This window comes from Tinamus guttatus, unplaced genomic scaffold (assembly GCF_059628265.1).
Source record: "Tinamus guttatus ecotype Peru unplaced genomic scaffold, ASM5962826v1 Tinamus_guttatus_pri_ptg000035l, whole genome shotgun sequence".
Classification (NCBI taxonomy): Eukaryota; Metazoa; Chordata; class Aves; order Tinamiformes; family Tinamidae; genus Tinamus; species Tinamus guttatus.
In genome coordinates this window covers 3953192-3974635 of record NW_028288569.1, presented here as the reverse complement: position 1 = coordinate 3974635, position 21444 = coordinate 3953192, and the positions used below count along the sequence as shown (strand labels likewise).

Here is a 21444-nt window from a genome sequence, read left to right as displayed (position 1 = left end):
TATAGTATTTACTTCCAGTGTGTGCAAGTATTGTGTTTGTTTCTTTTGTACACTAAGTATACAAATAGCAATATAGCGGAATGAAATTTGTAATGGGTTGAGAATGGGCAATACAGTACTTGTCAAAAGTAAACACAGTATGAAAGGGAGAAAGGAAGCACAGGGTTTAATGTCTCCAACAGATCTCCCGTGATGTGTGATTGCAGGTACCAGAATGCCTCAGTGATGAGCAGAGAGGGCAGGAGCTCGCTCGACTGGAGGAGGAGCGCATAGCGATACTGAATAATTTGGAGGAACTTGAACAGAAGATCAAAGATTTAAATGACCAGATGGATGAGTCCTCAAGAGAGGTATGAAGTGCGTTTTGGTTTTAAATGCCTTGCTTATTGAATATATCTTGTAGCAAACATCTGTTATGTCCTACAAGTATATAGGAAACTGAGACATGTACATACCTTCAGATTCTCTGCATTTTCACCCAAAGTAGGTGCACAATAGTAGTCTTCTACTATGGAGGTTATTTTTCCCTAGCAAGGAGAACACAACGCTCTGATTGGCCTTTCCCAGCTGTAACCATCATACTCCTAAATAGAGTGATTCCAACCACTCTTGCTTGTAGAGTGGTTGCTCAATTGATCAAAATGCTTTGTGGCATTTGGGAGTTTTATGGTGGGATCTCATGTGACCATTCAAAGAGAAAGGAAGTGCAGTAAGTTCCTTTTTATCCTCCTTGTCCTTACATGACAAGGTTATGTGGCCCTCTTGACTCCTGGAATCTCACAGTTGAACACTAAGCTGGCCAGGCATTTAGGCTGTGCTTACTCCAATTATCAGCAACAGGAAAGAAACAGCTGTTCCAAAAGGGTTTCACACAGAGCCTGTGCACGGATAGCTGCTATAATATCAAACAGGAGGAAGCACAGAGGAGAAGAGTTGGAAAAGAAAAAGTTTTGAAAAAAGAATCCTCAGACTAAAGTTGGTTTGGACTTTGTTTTGCAGTACTGTATGCTGCAGTTTTACTTTTTTTTTTCCTCAGATTTATGATTTTTTTTTAACTTTCTTCCTATATTCTGTGGGATCAGTACCTTTTTTTTTTTTTTTTTTAATGTTCCTGTGTTATGAATAGTCACCAACTCACTCCCCTTCCCCCAGAAAAAAAAAAAGCTTGTGTCAAGATTTCTTCTTAATCGGGACTGCTTCTGAAAAATGTTTTGTGTTCCTAGTTGGATATGGAATGTGCCCTTTTGGATGGGGAACAGAAATCTGAAACAACAGAGCTTCTGAAAGAGAAGGAAATTTTGGATCATCTAAACAGGAAAATAGCTGAGCTGGAGAGAAATGTTATTGGTGAAAAGACAAAGGTAACCAAACTGTTTCAGCTACCTGTGTTCTCTGTTTCCCTTGACCTTCAAAATACATTTATATAATTGATGGAGGTTATTTTGTGAAGTAGTATGTATAAGTAAATTTACTCCAGACCTGTAGAAGAAAATAGTTCTCTCATAAATAGCACCCCTTAACGGTCTTGTTTCCCAATGCATGCTTAGCAAGCAAAATACACTATGCTCAAATAAGAAGATCTGACCTACAATGTAAATATTTTAGATTAGCAGAGAATCTGCTAGGACTTGGACAAGAGTTGTCTGTTTAAAAGGACAGTATTAACTGAACTCTTTCACAGCCTTTCCCAAGTTATGGGTTATATATTTTGATTTATCAAGAATTTTCTTTTTTTCAGCAAAGGAGTAGGATGAAAGAAGGCTGACATTTCAGAAATGTCTCTCTCTTTTATTATATAGAATGATAGATGAGACATCTGTCAAATGCATAGTTCTAAAGTAATTATGTTTTGTTTGTTGGCTGCAAATTTTAGTACTCTGGAATAGTGTCTCCGAGATAAGTCAAAGGAATTAATTAGTTCTCCTGTCTAGTTGAATATTCAGTTCCTCTCAAATATGCAGTTGTGTCTGCAAAATATGCTAGTTCTGTTATAAGATTTTAAGTACAAAAATAGAAAGGGACTGTAAGATAAATTTTCATCTTCAAACCAGAGAGAGATTGTTTCCTGTAGTGCACTCTCTGTGGGGTTTTCAGCCAGCAGTTCCTGTCTTGATAGGATGTTCCACGGCCATTAATATCTCAAGGTCAGATAGTTTTTCCAGGATGTTCAGGCAGTAAATTTTCCTTTTTACGGGGAAATTTCTTTTCTCTACCTCAAAATTTTAACTTGGGCATTTCTGTGAGAAACTCTAACTAGCTATTTTATCCTTTTTTTTTTTTAAAATACTTGCAAGAAATATTGGAAGCCTTTGATATGTTGTGTTCTCTGCCTTTGTTTAGACAAGTTGCACGTTTTATAGCTCTTTCACACTTCCCATTTAATTCAAGGCGCTTAGCTTTTTTTTTCTTTTTTGAGCTTTTTGCCCTCAGTTATAAGCCTGAAAACTGTTTTGCATCTGTACTTGCTCAATGTGTATCTGAAAAGGCGAATGGTACTCGAACCTCTTTGCTCTATGAAGTGATGCTGCACATCCAGTTTAAGCTTAAGCTTTACTGGGCTTCCAGCCTGTGCTTTTCCTCACTCTTTCCTTCCCCTCAGTGATCCTGCAGCTTTCAGTGATGCCTCTGGGTCAGCTCAAGAGATGTTTTCCATCTTTTATATTTTTTTCTATTTTAGTCTCGAGGTTCAGGGAAACTCATGCAAATTATTCTGAAACGTGTAGGTTGGTCACATTTCCTTGCAGTCATATGATAGGCTGTGTAACGTCTTTGTATTAGTGCATAATATTTTAAAAAAACTAAAATGGCAAGTCTAGTTAAAAATGTCCAGTTGAACCGAAATGTGAAAAGCAGCCTAGAAAAAGGACTTTTGTTGTTTAAAGGCGGTTTCACTTAAGACATTTCCTTTATTATGCAGCATAGCACTGGTCAAGTCAGTTACGGGAATTTTAGTCCTTTCTCCTGTGTTCCCTATTAAAAAGTAGGAAAAACAAACAAAACAACTAAGCAACTAAGCAAACAATCTTTTGAGTGCTTGCACTAGACTCAAACCTGTGACACAGTTAATTCTGGAAGTATCTTTGTAGAAATCCACCAACTAGAAGAGAGATCACAGATTTTGTTCTGGAAGATGTCTAAAAGGATTGCATAAATTTGAAAGTTTAAAAAAGAAGTGGGAGACAAACAACCTGCAGTGAACAGGCAAAATATCATAAAGCAGCAGTTGAAGTGTTTTGGAGAAAGTAGTATCTGACAGCACAACAGATGCCAGTCGTAATGCCAACAGATAAACAAGTTCAGTCTCACTGACAGCAACATTGTTTATTTTTTTTATCTTGTTTTAATCTTGTATCTGTATGCTTGAGGTCACAAATCCTGCATATGTGATCCAAGATAGACAGAGTCTTGGCTCTTCAGTAGAACAGTGCCAAATGACCACAGAAAAGCAATGAGCAGGTAGCAACACTAGGTGATAACTTTTTGCTGGAATAAAGTTGAACTTATGGCCAACTTTACAGAAGTAGGGCTCAGTTTTTCACTGGTAGTAGCCCTCTTTCTGATGTTAATCTTTGCCTTGTTTTCTTGCAAAAGGAAGTGTTCTAATGCCTACATAGGGGCCACAATGTTTTTTTAGTGGCTTAAATATTTCACCCGTAGTAATAATGGTGCCCTTGGTTTTGGTGATGTATCCTGGCAAGGAATTGACTAGGCAACGTGGTATCATCCTGAGGTGAAATAGATGGTTGATCTCAGTCACCAAACGATGCCAGGGTATGGTGCAGTACACGATGGTACTTGCCCCTGGAATACCTCTCTGGTGACTTGAGTCTCTCCGGGAATTTGTCACTGCCCTCAGCACCTGTTTGACAGGAAACCCCTGCCTGGCTGTGTTTCTTCCGTGTTTATGCACCTGTTTGAAAAACTTGTGGAAATTCCTGAAAAGAGACATCACAGACTGTGATATAATTATTGGGCCATGGATGTTCTTTAAATAGCCTGTAAGGGGAGGACTTTCTGCTACTTTCTACCTGTTTTTATGACACATATTTTTAATGACTTAAGCATGGCTTATTTAGATGAGGACATAAGGCTTTGCTAAACCTTACAGTCTTAAAATCCCTCTTTAAAAATAATTTTTCTAGCCCTTGTGATAACAAGATGGTGCTTGTGAAGCATGAGAATTAATTGCAAAATATACCTGAAGACAGAAATAAAGAGAAGTAACTTAGAGAAATAACTTAGGTCTCTTGCTTCTTCTGCCCTTGCTTCTCCTATAGATGTATATAATATGTATGTTTCATAGACATATGGTTGTATTTATACGTTCTTAGGGCAGTTTTGCTATTTTTGGCTATTTCATTTCATGTTTTCTAAACATTTTTGCTTTGGCCTTATTGACAGCATTTAGAATACTCTGTCAATAACCCTTCAAAATATAAAATAACCATTGTCTTTCTAGGGCGAAAAGAGAAACTATGACATGGAGGAAAATATTACTGAAACTGGGAAAGGATTGTGCCAGGCAATATGCAAGAGGAAGGAAAGAACAGGTTGCAGGAAGGTGTGAAATAACTAGAGGGCCGGTATTTAGTGTGAATGCTCTTGAGTTTTAATTTTTGGCAGTGCCAGTAAATAAGCAGCTGTCGGGATGCAGTGTTTTTGTGTCTCCTGCTTGTAAACGGGGCACGGATGTGTTGGGACACTGCTGGGTACTTGGGTACGTTGCGCTCTGATCCTACCCGAGGGCCGTCAGCCCTGCCCGGGCTGACCGGCGATGAAGAGCGAAGGAAGCAGCGAGGAGGGTTGCGTGGTCACGTAGGTCAGCACTGAGAAGTCAGGAGTAACACACACAGCTTGAAGCTCTTCGCAAAGGGCTTTGCTCTGTATTTTGGCAAAATTATTCGGAGCAAAGGCTGCCTGAGAGAGAACTGAAGGAACAAGCGAGCCAGTCAGCCAGGCTCCCCTTTTCCCTGCCATACGGACCCCGCTTCCTGCAATTACCGCAGTGACTGGTACTGGTCATATGCAATAATGCTACTATTGTTTTGAGTGAAGGAGCAGCTCAGTTCCCCTGTGCTGTTTACAGTTATGACTTCCTTGCAATCACTTTTAGTCCAGAATTGACATTTATCTGAGGAAATTGGAGAAAATCTTACATGATTTTGTGTTCTCTGGATATGGATAGCTTTAAAGTGTGCAGTCTAGTGAATGTGGAGAGGACACTTAATGTCTTCCCACGCCTGACATCTCCAAAGTTAAAGTACTAACGTGGAATTAAAACTAATAATACAGCAGGGAAAAGAAATAATGTATTAGTGAATATAATAAAAAGGAATAACTCCAAATGAGTAATGAGTTCAGCTGCAGTACTGTTGCCAGTAAGCATAGTTAAATGGGAATTTTGGCAGAGTACATCAAAACAACTACCTGCAAAAAATTTAGACTGAATTTTAGCAAAAAAAGCTATTTTTTGTTCTCGAGGACCTTTGCCTTATGTCATGGTAGAAATATGTACCCTGGAACTCTTGTCTTCTGTCACGCAGGTCTTGCAATTGGGAGAAGTTGGCATGACTTACTGCTCCTAAAAAAAATGGCCTTTTTTGGGGGGGGGGAAAACGTTTTATTTTGTTTGAATGTTTTTGTGGAAATAGTTTTCAGTCATTAACAGAATATCCCAGTGCTGAAGCATTTGAAACTCACGCTCTTTGCCAAATAGGTACTGCAAAGACTTACTTGATCTGAGCCAAGGAAAGAGCAGCTGTCTCATAACCCAAATGAAGAGGGACACCAGCAATCACGGTTAAATATACCAGTGATCTCTCATGAGTCATTTTTTCTGTGTTCAAAATTCCTGTTGGTTTTTGCCCCAATGAATCTGACAGATTTGCATATCGCAATCTTTTTAAGTCTTTCCTGGTCAGCAAGGTGTTTAAGCATAGGTATTAAATCAATGAATTATGTTGTCTGTAATGCTAGCCACGTTCTTATGACAAAATATATGAGATAAAGTATCCTGAGGAGACCACGTAAGGTTAAGATATTAATGAGGAAAAATAATGTTGTGAAGAATCAAGGAGAAAAATATGAATCCCCCAAAATATCTTTTAAGACAGTTGTGATAGAAATAACAGTAGCAAAGGGTCAACCAGTAAAGGAGATCCTCTTGTTATCATCTAGAACTTGAAGACTCTACAGAATTTTAATTTTCTTGCTTAAAATGTTTGTTTTGGTTTGGATGATCATTTCTCCCTCTTCTCAATTCATGAAGGAACAGTACAGTAGAGTAAGGGGTTTTGTCTCCCTATCTGTGCAGCAACATAACACATGGCAGTGCTCGGAGAATGAGCTTAGAGAATCCACAGTACTTCAGCTGTCCTAAGAGCAAGTTTACACATGCAACTGTTGTGATTTTTCACATCTAGCAGAGGAACTGCTTAGCCTCATTTAAAATGCCTTTTAATGTTAGTTTTACACATACATATGAAACAAAATCATTGAAAATAAATCTTTCCAACTAACTCCATTACTGTTAATCTGTTGTGATACATGATAAATTAATTAAATCCATGTGCAGTTAAAAAAAAAAAAATGCCTTCACATTATTCTCCTTTTTTAACGCCTGACATACATTCCTTGTCTGTTAATACCTTCTTTCATGAAACCAACAAGGGTTCAGTGCCAAATAACTGAATCATGCGAAGTTTATGCTTCTCCTGAAATGGATAAAGGAATGCAGGAAAGTAGTCTTGAAATGTAGAGGGAGAACGTATACAGATTGCACACAGTAGGGTCTGTTTCTTTTCAATATTATTTTTAATCAAAGTAGCATGTGGTCCTATTCCGTTCACAAATACAGTCATAGCGTTGGAAATGCTTTCAAGGGTGATGGAAGCGCTGGATGGTCTCAGATGCAAAGCTTTCCCCAACTGAACCGTTTGCCTCGTGAGTAACCATCAAAGAGCAAATAACATTTCCCTAGCAGCCCTCTGCTAGGGAATAAGTTGCTTTCCTGAATATTGTCAGCAAATGTTAGACCAGTTCCGTTAGTGAGTTTTTAAGGCAGACTCTCTTCTGAAGATTCCTCTTTTGCTTTCTTTCTTCCCAAATGTTTTTACTGAATGAACAAACTGTTGTAGCATCACGCCACTTTCAACTGGAAAGGAATTATTTCTGTAGCACGTTTCTTCTTTGCTTCTAGCTGGCACTTGTTTGCTGTAGGCTTCTGGAAAAGGAGGGGGAAAGGTTCTTTGGGGAAGCAGTTGATAACATAGAGGTGAGTTAGGGAAACTCTGTGGACAAAAAGAGTCCATGTAGCCCATGTTTGGCAGAAAGAGCATGCATGTATGAGGCTTGGTGGGTAACGAGATCCATGTAATGAAAATATGACAAGATGCAAGTGACTTGGACTGAGGAAGATCCTGGAGTATTTCAGACTTGAACATTTAAAGTAGAAGAGCCTGCTGGCTGGAAAGGCATTCAGTAATTTGTTTTCTTGATTTATGGCTGATAGGTTTCTTTGCTGCAGTTTCTCATTTTTTCTGATAATAACACCATTTTTTAGTTTTATTTGATTTGTATTATGTATTTTTATTGTGTATTTTGTAAAAATAAATATAATGTATTTGTAATGTCGCAGGGTGAGTCCCATTCACCTAGCTATACAGTCCATTTCATAGTGATCTGGTAAAATGGTTGTGTTTCTTTCTGTTTTTTTTATTTTATATTTTTTTCTTCAGTTTTTATTTGTTTTTTTTTTTTAGAAGTTCTCTACCTGTTTTGTGCACACTGACTCGTTTCTGCAGAATCTACCAGTACGTGTGGGCAGGTTGCTTCTGAAAGGGCATACGTGCACGCTGTGTTTTAAAATTTTAACCTGCCTGCAGCAGAACAGTCTGGTGAATGGCAAATGGAAAAGCAACACCCCTTCCTCAGGGAAGGGACATGGGGACCTGCTGCAGTTTAAATATCACTGTTGATCGGCATGCAGAGTCCTTAACCACAGGAGACAGCACTGAAACAATTTGTGTGTGTGTCCTTTCCTTTGTTCCTGTTTTTCTTGGGACTGTGACTGTCCTCAATGCTTTCCATTAATCTCTTCCCTGTCTTCAGCGTCTGTGGGCTATTTTACATGTGCTGCCTATATGTTCTTTATTATGTCTTAAAATCCTTTCCCCTGAATTTCTGTAGTGACCCATGTTGGTCGTAGATGGCCCGTGTTCATACCCATGGGAGCTCTGCTACCACCCAGTGCCTGTACCCTTGAGGGATACTGCACCTCGCTTCTTCCTGCTGCTTTCCTTAGGGAACCCAACGGATTGAAGATTTCCCCCAGCAGCATAAAAAAAAAAGAAAAAAAACCCAAGTCAGTCCTAGTTTCAAAATCCAACTGTCTGTCCAGCTGCTGCTCACGGGTTCATAGTGTGAATTAGGCAGTGCACTAAGATGAGCTGATGCACTCACTGAGCTGGTCTTCATGGGTGGAAGTGGCATTAAGAATTCAGTCAGACTGCGGTTAACGTGACTCCAAAGTGATCACTGGGGCTGGAAAGCAGTTGCAGAAAGCATTTAATATGAACAGGCTCATGTGGGTAGGATGGGGATGAGCAGCCTGAACACATGAGTTTTATTCACAGCTCTGCCACTGATTGTTATTGAACAAACTGCTTACAGAGACAGCCTCAGGCCTGCATTAGTTGGATCTTGCACATAGCTTACGAAGTTACTAATCTTTTCCCTGCTAAATGAACTTTCCTTGATCGGTTTATAGAAGAGACTATATGGGAAAAAAAACTAATTATTCAGTTCATTTATTTATCAAATTATTTATGTGTACTACGTGATCTTAACCAACACAGAATTAGTGATACGGGTGAACTTAATTCCACAGCTGCAAAACATGTATTGCCTCTGAGTGCTGAAAGTGATATTTCCTGTGAAGACTGCACATTTCGAAAGGAGCCAGTGTGGTGGGCTCTGAGCACTTCCTATGCTATAAACAGACCCGATGAGTATCACTTTCAGTCTCAAAGGAATACCTTTCTAATTTCTAGGAGGAAGTAATACTATCTCTGGCATGATTCTCAGTTTTATACTCGCTGATAATGTCTCTTCGCACTTGGTTTTGACTTGCTTGTTAATGAGTGAGTGTGCTCGGTGCAGTGCATAGACATATAGAGGGCTATGAATGACTTCACAAGAATGTCACTCTAGGCAAGGTCACAGAAGTCCTTGCTTCTGTAAATTAGTGTGTTCTTCGCTTTTCTCTCTACCTAGCAATGGGCAGATGTAGGCTGACCGTTAAATGGGCAGAACGGTTTGTAACAAGGAGAACTACCGATTTGTGCCTAAGCTACCTTTGGTGCTGGAAGTTTGCTCAGGAACTGGGGGACAGAGGTTTCGATATTACATCTCGAGGGTTACCTGCCTCTCTGTCTGTGTCCAATTTGCACATGGTCCAACCTCTTTCTGAGCGCTGCTTCCGTTGTTGTGACAGAAGCCAGTGCAGGAAGCCCAGGTAATTGAATATGTTGGCTCAGTGGCTCATTTTTACAAGCTTATAAAAGAAAAAAAAATAAAAAAAACCCTTGTGTTTGGCATTTTGCCAGTCTGATTCTATGGGCGGGGAAGCTGCCTGTGGAAACGAAAACAGCAAACCTGGGAATTTGGTTTGCACTGGGCTTGTATGTGAGTGCTGCTTGTTGTTATTTTTCGATACTGAGAAAATGAAATCTGATCCCCTTCTGATGTAGAGATAAAACTGTGGAGAAAGCAGGCAACTAATATAAGTTCGTTACTGTGACTCTGCCATGAATGAGAGTTTGAGAACTGTCAGGAACAATGAAGAGAAGTTTTGGAAGAAAGACCATCCTGCAAATTGAAAATGGCAAGTTCCATATGATAAAAGAAATCTCCTCTTTAAGGCATGTGCCATAGAGTGCTGAAATGTCTGATCACATGGCAGTTGCTGAACCAAACACTCAACTTTAAGATGAATTACAGTTGTTACAGGAAAGAAGACAAATCAGTGGAGACATTGTCAGAATTCAACTGTTCTTGGAGCATCTGAAAGACAGAGCTGGGATATTTGGGCTGGTATCGTGAGTCTTTGTGTATTAAGGAGTGTTGGAGACCATCCAAGAAAAGAGGGCATAATAACTACAGAGCAAAAAGCAGAAGAAAGGAACTGTATCAGTGTGACTCTAGAAGGTGTCAGGGAGACCTGGCATTCAGAGACTATTTTATCTCTTCAGCTTTTATGGCATATCAGGCTTTTTTTTTTCCTCTCTCTAGTTATGGATTGTCCAGTTGAAGAAAATGCAACAGGTGTGTTGGCTGGTGCAAATACAAATAAATGGCCTTGACAGAGTTCTGTGTGCTCTGATCTGTTGGTTCCCAAGTTTTGCTCCAGACAAGTAATAGTTCAACAAGGTAGTTTTAAGTCATTTGCAAACAGTCTTCAGAACAATAAAATATGCAGTATTTTATTAACACAGTGTAAAGGTCAAAGGCTTTGCAGGATGCTAAGCACTGTGGTGAGTGCTAGAAGAAGGGTGCACACATTACAAGAGGTTGCAGGGTGGTAGAGCAGATCCCAGAGAACAGGATAAAGTTTTGGCATCCTGAAGCAGAGTCCTTTGCTAACTCATACTGTTTCTGCTGCAAGACGATTTCGTGGCCCAAAGTTACTTCTTCACAAAGCTCTCAGTCTGTTGTTTCACCGCTTGCTACACGTACTCATCCGGGCAGAAGTGCCTAGGCATGTAATTCATTCCCTGGAAGTGCCAGTTTCCCCACTCTGCCAAGCTATAGTCTCCTACCCTCCTCTTCTCCTCCCTGAAAGCTTCTCTTTTCTTTTTCATTCATCAGCTCTCTAACATGGCTACTTTTCTTCACTTTTATTTTCTTTTTTTTTCATTTGGTAAGACAGAGTTTAGGCAATGGGCTTTAAAGGCATCATCCAGGCACAGGTACAAAACATGGTGATAAGGGAGAGAATTGCCTGCTAAAGCGATAAAATGTTTTGTTTTGATCGTTTTATATCCCATCACTACAGTTCAACTAACAAGAGGTTTCTGTCTTTGAAACTGTTCTTAAAGTTTTTGCCACACACTGTCATAATCACTAACAACTGCTTGGCTTTGAAGGTAATTCTGTTTATTTTCTGGTTCATGCTTCAGGAAAAATTAAAACTTGATGCTGAGAGGGAAAAACTAGAGAGGCTTCAGGAGCTTTACTCCGAGCAGAAGACGCAGCTTGATAATTGCCCCGAGTCCATGAGGGAACAATTACAGCAGCAGCTGAAGAGGGTCAGTAGCAAGTTTCAAGATTGCACTAACTTTGTTGTTAATTTTAGAGTTAAGTGTAACATATTCCGTTTCACTTCTCCAACAAATTGCCTGAACAAACTTGCATTGTGTGTATGTATTAGTAGTGTTGAGGTTATCTTTTTGTGGAGCATTTGTAATAAATATTGTGCATGGTGGCAAATGAGTAGAATGCAAATGGGTGGATTAGAAATAGTTTTGTGCTGAAAGTTGCAGAAGCTTTGGGCCGTTTGCCTGTAATTAGCACCCCTGGCCTAGTGGCTGATGTGAAAGCTGTTGGAATCATGTTGTTTGCATGGACCTTCGAGCATTGCTTTTAACTCTGTGAGCAAAGAACAACTATTCAGCTTCAGTTAGAGAGATGTGTTATTTTAGCACTCCCATTTTTCTTTGATACTGTTACGTGACCCTGTTTTGCAATGGTATAAGTTGCTCCCTCTCTGAAACCATGCGTATCTTTTCTTTTTAATGCATAACTTAGCTGCTGGCTTGAACTGTCTTGAAAATTTCATTCTGAAGATTATTTCACTTATTTTAACAGCTTTATTTTTCTTACATTCTTAACAACTGCACATACGTTTTTGTTTCAGCCCTTGTAAAATTTAATTGCAGCTTTTCTTTATTATTTGTGGGCTAAAAACCTACAGTATTTCATGTTGCACGTCACAGTACCATTATTTTCTGACTAAAGATTGTGAAGTGGTTTTGGTACTCATTAACATTAAGTAAGTTCTAAAACACATGTAACCAGCAGTAACAGAAAAATCATTTGCAAAGTATTTATGCTGTAAGCACAAGATGACATCTGAAAGTCAAACCTGATTTTTTTTTTTCTGGCTTGAGCATTTACATAGGTAGATACATTGGTAGTTAGATATCTGTAACAGCAGTGACCAAACAAAAAAGACTTTTTATCTTGCAGAAAATATTCTTCTAGATGCTGACTTTTTTTTCCCTAATAATAATAGTTTGTCTTATTTCCAGGATTCTGGTTTTTTGTTCTTGTTTTTTTGTTTGTTTGTTTTTTGTTTTTTTTGTTTGTTTTGTTTTTGGCAGAATTCTGTTTAGTTTTTGAAGGGAAAATAGTTTAAAAGTATTGAAGAGAATCATGTTAAGTACTTCTGAAGTACCTGAATTATTTGCCGCTTTTGATACATTAGGAGATTTTCGTAAGTTACCCGACAAATATCAAGTATTTTGTAATATCTCGTGAGTATTAACAAGCAAACGAAGCCATTCCTGTGGTGCTGTGCATTTGAAGGGTTAATTCGTGAGAAGCTGCGGGATGGTGGTAAACCCTTTTCACTACTGGTTGCCGCGGCTTCGAGCGCGGGCCTGGTGAGGAGCAGGTTGTACCTCAGGGCCTTGCTGCGGCCTTGCAGGCCCCGCCGGCAAGCGTCCCGCAGGCCTTTCCCAGTTTTCCTTTGTAATTTATGTGCGTATCCCTGACTGAGAGCTGCTTCCTGGTGCTCGCTGGGAAGGAGAGCGCCTTGTCAGCAACTGGTGATACCCGGGAGCCGAGGAAGGCACTTAAGGGAAGCATTAAACTCTATGATGGCATGTGAAAACTCTATTAAAATGCCCTTCTTAGCTCTCCATGTGCTTGGGAAAGCACCCAAGCTTCTGCTTGTCCTTTGTTCTGTGCCTGGGTTTATTGAAATGTGCAGTAAATGAAGGATAAAAAATGATTCCTGCACAATTATGAAAAGAAACTGCCCACTGTTAGGAAATACCTCACTGTTGGATAAAATTGTTTTAGTTCTTACAGATGATGTCTGCCTGGGGGGCTCCCACCGTATCCTAAAAGAAGGGCTAGGTTCTCTCACTGAATTTGGTCCATTGCCACTGTAGAAATAATGGAGATGTTGGGCAAACTTGTGATTTGGAATCCAATATGAAAGCATTGTATTCAATGTTTTATAATAGAGTGCAATTAATAGAGTCCAATATTTCATGTTGAATGTTTTAGTAAAAGGTGAGGGGTGCTTGCTATGTGGTTCAGGAAGCTGTTATCTGCTGTCAAACAATTAACCCTTCCAAGTAGGACCCAAGTCCTTGCCCAAGTAGGCAAGAGTTCCGTGACAAACCAGACTGTGTGTCCTTGCCACTCTGCTGTGATCCCACAGACTGCCAGCATCTAAGTCTCCACTGAGTCTAGGTGATTGACAGTCTTGCTGCAAGGCACTTAGAGGCACAGATACAACTGAAACACTGCCACTTGCACCCTGGGGGCTTTGCTTTGAAAGGAGACTAGGTTTTGAACTTGATAAACTTTTTTCAGGTGGACACATTAGTTCAGAATGCGATAAAATACTTGTTTCATAGTTTGTCTCACATACAAAGCTTCATTAAGTGAACTAGCCATCAGTTGTCTTTTGGACTGCATTTGTGTTGGTGAGTTGGATGAATGTGTTCACAAAGGAATTAGAAACAACCTGCTCTGAAGTTTGCTCCCCTCTGCCTCTGTAGCATTTGATTTGATATGAAATGCCCTGGATTTACTGATCTTTGTGGCCTGGGCAAAGTCCTTCTTATTTATTCCCAATGCTGAACATTGCCTGGTAGTTTGAATGGAGCATTTCTGTGTTGTAGGTAACAGCTTCTTACGTCATTTTTAGTCACTGTTTTGTCTTCGCTTTTGATCTTCATATTATCTACCAGAAGTGAAAGGCACATCTTTGGAGAACAGTCCTGAAATGTTGATAGTTTCTACAATAACTTGGAGTATTCAGCTTTTGTATGTCTTTCTCTGTCTTTCCCAAGTCTTTCTGTGGTGCATAGGCAGCTTGTTTGGAGTGCTTTTGCAAGGAGCTATGTGCATGTTATCAGTTAGCAATGATCGTATCATTGCAGTGATGATATCTTATCTCACCTTAGGCTGAGATAAGAAAAAAGATTAACTTTGCGTTTCTTGTCAGCTCTCTGGAACTTACAAAGAGGTGTTTGCGTTATGAATCTACAGATATTGCAGGAGAAAGATGAGCTTTTGGTTCTTATGCTGAAAATCCCTGAAATCATTTCTGGTTGTACATGTGTGCGAGGCAGAGGTGTTCCTATTTCTCGAGACCTCCCCGAAACACCCAGCCTCTCATGACAAACCTGGCGTTGGTCGGTGGGAATGCGTGAACGGGGCGGACGCTTTTTCCGAAGCGGCGCGCAGAGCTGGCGCCGCGGGCTGTGTGGTGGCGGCCGGGCCCGCCGGGCCCTGCCCGCAGGGGCTGTGGTGGCTGCCTCAGCGTCCGCACGGAGCCGCGGCCGAATGGCTGGCGGGGCTGGACGTTGCTGCTCGGGCGATGGAAGTGATACGTAACTCCTTGCGTCTCCCCTCCTGTATAGCCACGTCTCTGTTACTAAAAAGGCACAGTACTTGGGCTGGATTTGAAGGAATTGCTACCCTCGTTCCTTTCTCTGCATTTGAGGGTGTATCTCCATAGTTCATTCAGTGTTACTGGAGTGATACTTTCTGCCCCGAGTGGCTGCTAAGCAGATGCTTCCCCAGTCTGGCGTGTGACAGCCTCACCAAAGTGACTCGGCCTGGCCAGGAGGCCTCAGTGCTTCAGAGGCTCCCATGTGCTCCGCGCTCGGTAATAAACAACGTGCGCTCAGCACACGCGAGGAGGCGTTACAAGGAAGGGGGCTCTAGGAGTGGAGGGAAAGCAGCATAAAAATAACGGTGAGCTCTGTTTGCTCTCTTATTGTAACCGTAGACGATGAGAAAAACATTGAGCTTCTGTCTGTTTTGAACAAGCTCTGTGGGAAACCAAAACACTGCCTTAAAATGCAAGCTTTCTGTTTGTTTATAAGTCACTCTCGTCTGGTCACAGTAAACACAGGATTACTTTTTCTTTTTGCTTAAGGATGCTGATCTGTTGGACATAGAAAGCAAACATTTTGAAGATTTGGAATTTCAGCAGCTTGAACACGAGAGCAGGTTAGATGAAGAAAAAGAAAATCTGACGCAACAGCTCCTGCGTGAAGTAGCTGAATATCAGCGTAGCATTGTCAGTAGAAAGGTAAAAGCTTGAATACTCGGTTCATTTTGTTGTTGTTGCTTTGCCTGAAGGAGATCTAGATCCAGGATCTACATCGAAGTGAATCTAGAACCTGCCCATCTCTAAGAAATAGTGCTGAACTTTTCTCTTTGGAAAAGCTTTTGCAGCAGAGCAAAGATGGTGGCTCAGTAACAACATCCCCAACGTACCAAATCGTGCAATTCTTTGGAAAGGAAATAAAACAATGAAATACATACAAACCCCATTTGCGTATGCAGTAAAAAGCTCTCATATTTGCAACAAAAAGTATCAAAGTGAAGTACCAAGCAAGGAGATTCTCATACTGTGGACATAATTACTGTTATTTCATGTTGTCATGATGATTTTGTTAAAAATAATGATAGATTAATAAAAAAAAATTTATAAAATCAATTGTAAAGGTCTGTTTCAACCAATTGCATACAAGTTGTGCTCAGAGATCAGAAGTGGCGTCTCTAAATCAGTTCCATTCAATATGTTAGTTGCCATATTATCAAAGAATATATGCAACCATCCTTTTCCAGTTGACCCTCAGAGAAATTGACATCTTACTATTTAAATGAATTTCATCATCTCCTTCAAAGCAGTGGACTGTCTTGTAACTTCTTTTCTTAGTACTTAGACTCTCATGAATGCAATCATTGCTGGAAGTTGTCCTGTGCTTTCAGAATTAAGCATCCTAAATGTGGTGGTTCTGCTTTTTACTTTAGGAAAAGATTTCTGCTCTCAAAAAGCAAGCCACTCATATTGTTCAACAAGCACAAAGAGAACAAGATCATTTTGTAAAAGAGAAAAATAACTTAATAATGATGCTGCAAAGGGTAAGTATTTTATGTCTTTCAAATATTTTGAACGTGTAATAAAAGTCTGCCTCCCTGTTAGCTGAACAGGGAGTCTCAACCCTCATGCTGGATTCTTACAGTTGTCAAACAAAATCTATGAATGGGAAGATGCTAAATAAAATCTGGCTATTACAGTTAGGATTTAACAATATGACACTGCAATGCTTGTAGTGAATTCAGCAAAAAAAAATGGAACTGGACCTAAAAAAGCTCACATTTTTGACTTGTAAAAGGCCATACTAAGCTACAAAATTACCTATTTACATCAATGAAAATCTGACTAAAAATAAGGGTTTTGTTTGTTTGTTTGTTTTTAATCATAAGGTGAGTTGTGTTTAATTCATTAAGAACCATTAGCATTTTCAAAACACTGGAAGCCTCTTCAACATTTGTTCCCAGTCTCAAACTGTGGAAGATGAGGATCTTGATTGCCAAGGGCACACTCCTGTAGGACAATTCAGACATCTCAGATACTACTTTTGAAAGGTCTTTTTTGAATCTAGTTGTATTATTTTGAATTTTGGGGAAGCATCTTGTTGGAGACTGCTACAGGTTCAATTGTGCTGTGTAAATGAATGCAGTTAGAATTCTGCTGTAAATTTTTATCTTTCTTTCTCAGAGTGTTTCTTTATTCTCATAAAATATGGACAGCATTTATTTCACTACATTGCTGCTGTTTTTAATATGAACTCTGGTTTTAACAGGAAAAAGAGAATCTCTGTAATCTGGAAAAGAAATATTCTGCACTTTCCGGAGGAAAGGGATTTCCTGTCAGCCCCAATAGTCTAAAAGAGGTAAACAGGTTTCATTGCTTTTTATTTACTGTGTCTTAGCCTTAACTGTTAGGCGAAACTCTTACACAAAAATACTTCAGTATTTAGTGTCTAGTCACACACTTTTTGGAGATGATAAAATTACTTTGTAAAGATATAGAATTCCATAGTAGGGCAGTGGTAGTTTCTCTGATGTTTTCCCAGGTGTGACTATCCCTGGATAAATGACCATTTTCTACTGGGGGGATGGAAGAATATAATTTGCCCTAGATGGAAAAACGAACATTATGGAAATAAAGAAAAACAAGGTTCAGGAATAGCTCAGTGTTGAATACATTTCAGTTTTCTTTTTGCGCTATGCATGGTATCATTTGCCTCTCCTTTTTTTTTTTTTTTTTAAGGATCTGCAGAAATGCATTACAAATGTACATTATGATATTTAGAAAAAGCATTGAGTTAAAGATCTCAAGCTATTGTAGTTGTATGATCACTACTGAGCTATTTTTTAACTGTTATGAATAGTGAGAATAAAGGTACCGTTTATTTTTGCTGGAAAAGTTTGCTTTTCCAGTTTTTGCTGGAAAAGTTGAGTTATTTGAGTATCAGAGTTTACCTGCATCTGTCGAGACATCTTAGCTTGAAGGTTGCCAGTTTAAACCCTCGCACTCAAATTTGTGAAGAATGTCAGTGTAAGGTAAGCCATGGACTGTTGTAAACATTCAGTCAGTACATGTAATATTAAGTCTCCATTTTTACCCTTTTCGCCTGAGTTAATGAAGTTTTTAAGTTCACAGTGAAGTTGTAAATGGAGAATCAGGAAAAAATAGCATTTCCAATACCCTGACAGGTATGTCTCCTGCAAGCATGTGCCATCTCAGGGCCTGGGAAATGTGATCTTGTTCATTTGTCCCCAAAGTTCCTGCTGAACCAGGATGTCTTTCAAAACATGGTAATAGGACTGGGCGCTCTTCCTGCCTGCAAATAGTGTTGCATGTGCTTAGACATACCCAGACTTTTAGTGCCCCAGGTTTTGCTCTGATGTGGGCATCTGACCTCCCATCAGGAGATCTGGCAAGGCTCAGCTTCACTTATACTCTTCTGAGATTAATCTGTTCATTTTTTTCACTGGAGAAGGGTGCCCTCTGATTTTTATCTTGATATCCTCATAATCATTTGTTTAATCACAGATAATTCAAAATGCAACTACATTAAGTGAGCCTGAGAGACCTTTTTTTTCTATAGCTTATTTGACAGTGTCACTCTATTCACTGCAGTGAAATTGCTTAGGATGTACCTTAAGGTAAATGATAGAAGACACTCTGCATCTCCTTAAGCTCTCCCCAATATAGGAAATGGTTTTCTTTGCCAGCTGTTGTGTCTTGTCTCACTTCAGGTTAGTATTTGTCTGACTGTACTTCTGTTCAGAGACCTTTAAAAAATCTGTCCCGAACTGTTGCACAGGCTTAAACAGCTTTCATGTGCCCAGAAGAAAATTTCACCATATGCAGTTCCTGTATCAGCTAGGTTTAGCCTGTGCTCTCACATTGGCAGCCTGTCCTGAGGAAGCCTGCTCTCCCAGTTCTTTTCTACTCACCATGGAAGTTCACTCTCTGTCTGCAGAGCCACAGAGAGGAAGAGGCCATCATGGAGTAAAGCAGTAGGATGCTTACTCCAGAACTTAAATCAATGAGGCAAACCTATCCTGTTCTAAAAAGTTAGAGTCACCTTGGCATGAGCTAACGCCCAGTGAACTTTTCTGTTATTTTTGTTATGAGAATTAGATGGGGATTATAAGAGTTTGTTTTTCATACAATGTTGAAAGTGCTTTTATCACCTATGGGAATGAATGCAAGATCACACAGCAACTGGTTCTTTCAATCCCAGTGAGTGAATTGTATGTTTATTCACCCTGGATTTTATCTTACTCTTAATATGGCCACATGTTTTGAGAGGAAGAGTCCAGTAGCTTTCACTCAGTCTCCCTCTCGTTGAATAAGCCACCAAGTTGTGTTTAAGATTTGTCTCCTGTTTCTAGAGTGCTGATTTCAGATAAGACCAAATCTTGAAAAAAAAAATGTGTAGGTGGCTTGAAATAACCAATAAAACACATTGAAAATATGCTCAGAAATAAAGGGTTCTTTGTTTTGTTTTGTTTTTTTAACTTACCTCCTTTGATCATAGCTAAATTTCTGTATTAAAAAAAAGGGAAAAAATACTGTAGCAATCTCTTGTACCTTGTCTGATCATTTAGTGGCCAAAAGCATACATACTCATGTGTCAGCATGCTGATACAGGCATGGAAGCATAACTGCTTTGGAGATGTTCCCAATTTAAAAGCTCTCTGTATATGTTTGAAAATAGGCATATTTTATCACATTTTTATGATATTATTTCAAAAAGATTTTAATCTTCCTTCGAATAGTCTTTATGGCAGTGGATAAAGAGTTGGGACATTATTAGTAGTATTTTTTTTACAATCTGATACCCTGTAGTCCATGGATTATAAGACATGGTCTATATTTTATTTTAATATTTAATAATAATATTTTATTTTTAAAATAAGAATTATTTGGTTAACACCAGGACACATACAGTCATTGTGTGAGAACCTGCTACTTAGGCAGAGGTGTATTCTGATACCCGTGCCTTTTCCCAGTTTGTGACCTCCTGTATCCTTGCTTAAAAGAAAAGAAAAAAGGCAAAAAGTGAAACGGCTGTTCATGGAGCTGACACTAACAGCATTCCCAATAACATCCGGAAGTTAGAAGCAACTTTCACACAATGCAAATGGAACATGACAATTTCTAGAGTAACAGTGGCATGACCTTGTGTAAATTCTTGTCCGTTCTGTTGGTTATTTGGCCTACTTAAACTGAGCGTAATACTTAGGCACAACGTATAGTGACGTAGATTACTTAAATAAGCCCAGAAAATGAAGAAGTAAAACAGTAGGTGAATAAAATTTATTCGTCCTTTCCCTCCCTCTGTTTTGCAGACAAAAGGCTACATAACTTCTAAATGGTGTTACATGTTAATAAACTTTCTTGGTCACTTAATGTACATTTGCTTTTTCATGACGCAAATGTATTTGGAATTAAATGAAGAACAATTTTCAGAATCCAAATATTTGAAATGCAAAAAGCTTGCTCATTTTATTACGTGTATGTTGAAGTATTTTGATAATAATGAATATTTGGCTGTATCACTCTAAACTAACTTTCATCGTACTGGATACATTAATCCTCTTGCATGTCTTTTGGCTTTTGCTCCTTTTAACTTCTGAATTCCTCCTTTTAGGGTTTTATCAGTGTAAGTGAAATTAGTGAGCTGTATGGCAATTCCACGAGTATATCCCCTTCCTCCCAGACCCCCACAGATGCTGAAGCAGTTGCCACTGAGCCCTCCACGGCTGTGCTGACGAGCCAGCCACAAAATAAAGAGGTTTGTTTGGGAGACACTTCCCTTTGTTTGCATTGTTCTTTCATCACTGCCTTTTCTGTTTTTATTCTTCTTCTATTTTATTTTATATATTTTTTCGTAATTCAACATGTAGTCAGTTGGCCCTAAGGCTAACTGCCATCTGCCAGTTACTGAGTGAGGTAATGGTTTAATAGTAAAGCTGAAGGAATGCTCCAGCTGTGAAGTGTCTTTGATGTTGGAGATGGGACTCTGAAGGCCAAAAGAACTAAGTGATAATGACCCAAGCAGCAATAAATGACATCTGTGCCTGTCAAACAGTAATATGTAATGCACCCTGTATATCTTGTATGTATACCTTGAATATTTGGGGGAGAGCAGTAGCTTTTACTTATTGTAGTTATTCCATGGAACCTGTCCAGTCTGTGTCTTCTAGCTTTTTCTTTCTCTTCCTTATTCTTTGTGACATTTTTGTCTTTGTAAAAACTATAAGGAATTTTTATTAAACCCATCTTTAAAAGAATGGAATATCTTTATGAATGTAAGCACACAGACCTTTGTGTTGCAAAAGGGCAGCAGCTGGTTTAGGATTTGGCACTTCTGTGCCGTTTCTGATGGTTACAAATGCTTGAAGAGTTCCAGTACAACAAATGTCCTTGCCTGCTAAATGCTCCAATAAACATAGTGCTAAGACTACAGCTTGTATGTGCCATAACTTTTGAGCAATTCCAAAAGGAAAACTCTATGTGTAATTTCTCTTTTTTCTATAAAGCTAAGATCACCTCTCTGTTCTGGATTTGTGTTTCCTCACTCTCTTTCTCCTCGCTCTATTGCTCAACTTTCATCAGTCCATTGGCCTGAGGTCATGGCTACTCATGTAGATCCTATTCCTTTATCTGATACACCTCCTCCTCTGCCAGCTAAGAAACACCGCAGGCAACCACAGGTAACAGATTAAAAGCTGATGACTTGGGATGGGTTTTTTTTTGCTACCGTGGCCACAAAGTTCATTTACACGTGAATTTTTTAGGATGATATGATAGAGCGGATTAGTGGT

General features: G+C 39.3%; 1 protein-coding gene across 1 annotated transcript in view; it reads left to right on the top strand.

Moving 5' to 3' along the window:
* Positions 1–21444, top strand: part of PHLDB2 (pleckstrin homology like domain family B member 2) — an 84933-nt gene that overhangs the window by 45320 nt on the left and 18169 nt on the right. The window contains exons 4-11 of the mRNA XM_088533653.1: positions 207–350; positions 1224–1361; positions 11178–11306; positions 15182–15337; positions 16066–16176; positions 16902–16991; positions 20268–20411; positions 21160–21333. Coding sequence (XP_088389779.1) covers positions 207–350; positions 1224–1361; positions 11178–11306; positions 15182–15337; positions 16066–16176; positions 16902–16991; positions 20268–20411; positions 21160–21333 — 1086 coding nt within the window. The remainder of the gene's footprint in view (positions 1–206; positions 351–1223; positions 1362–11177; positions 11307–15181; positions 15338–16065; positions 16177–16901; positions 16992–20267; positions 20412–21159; positions 21334–21444) is intronic.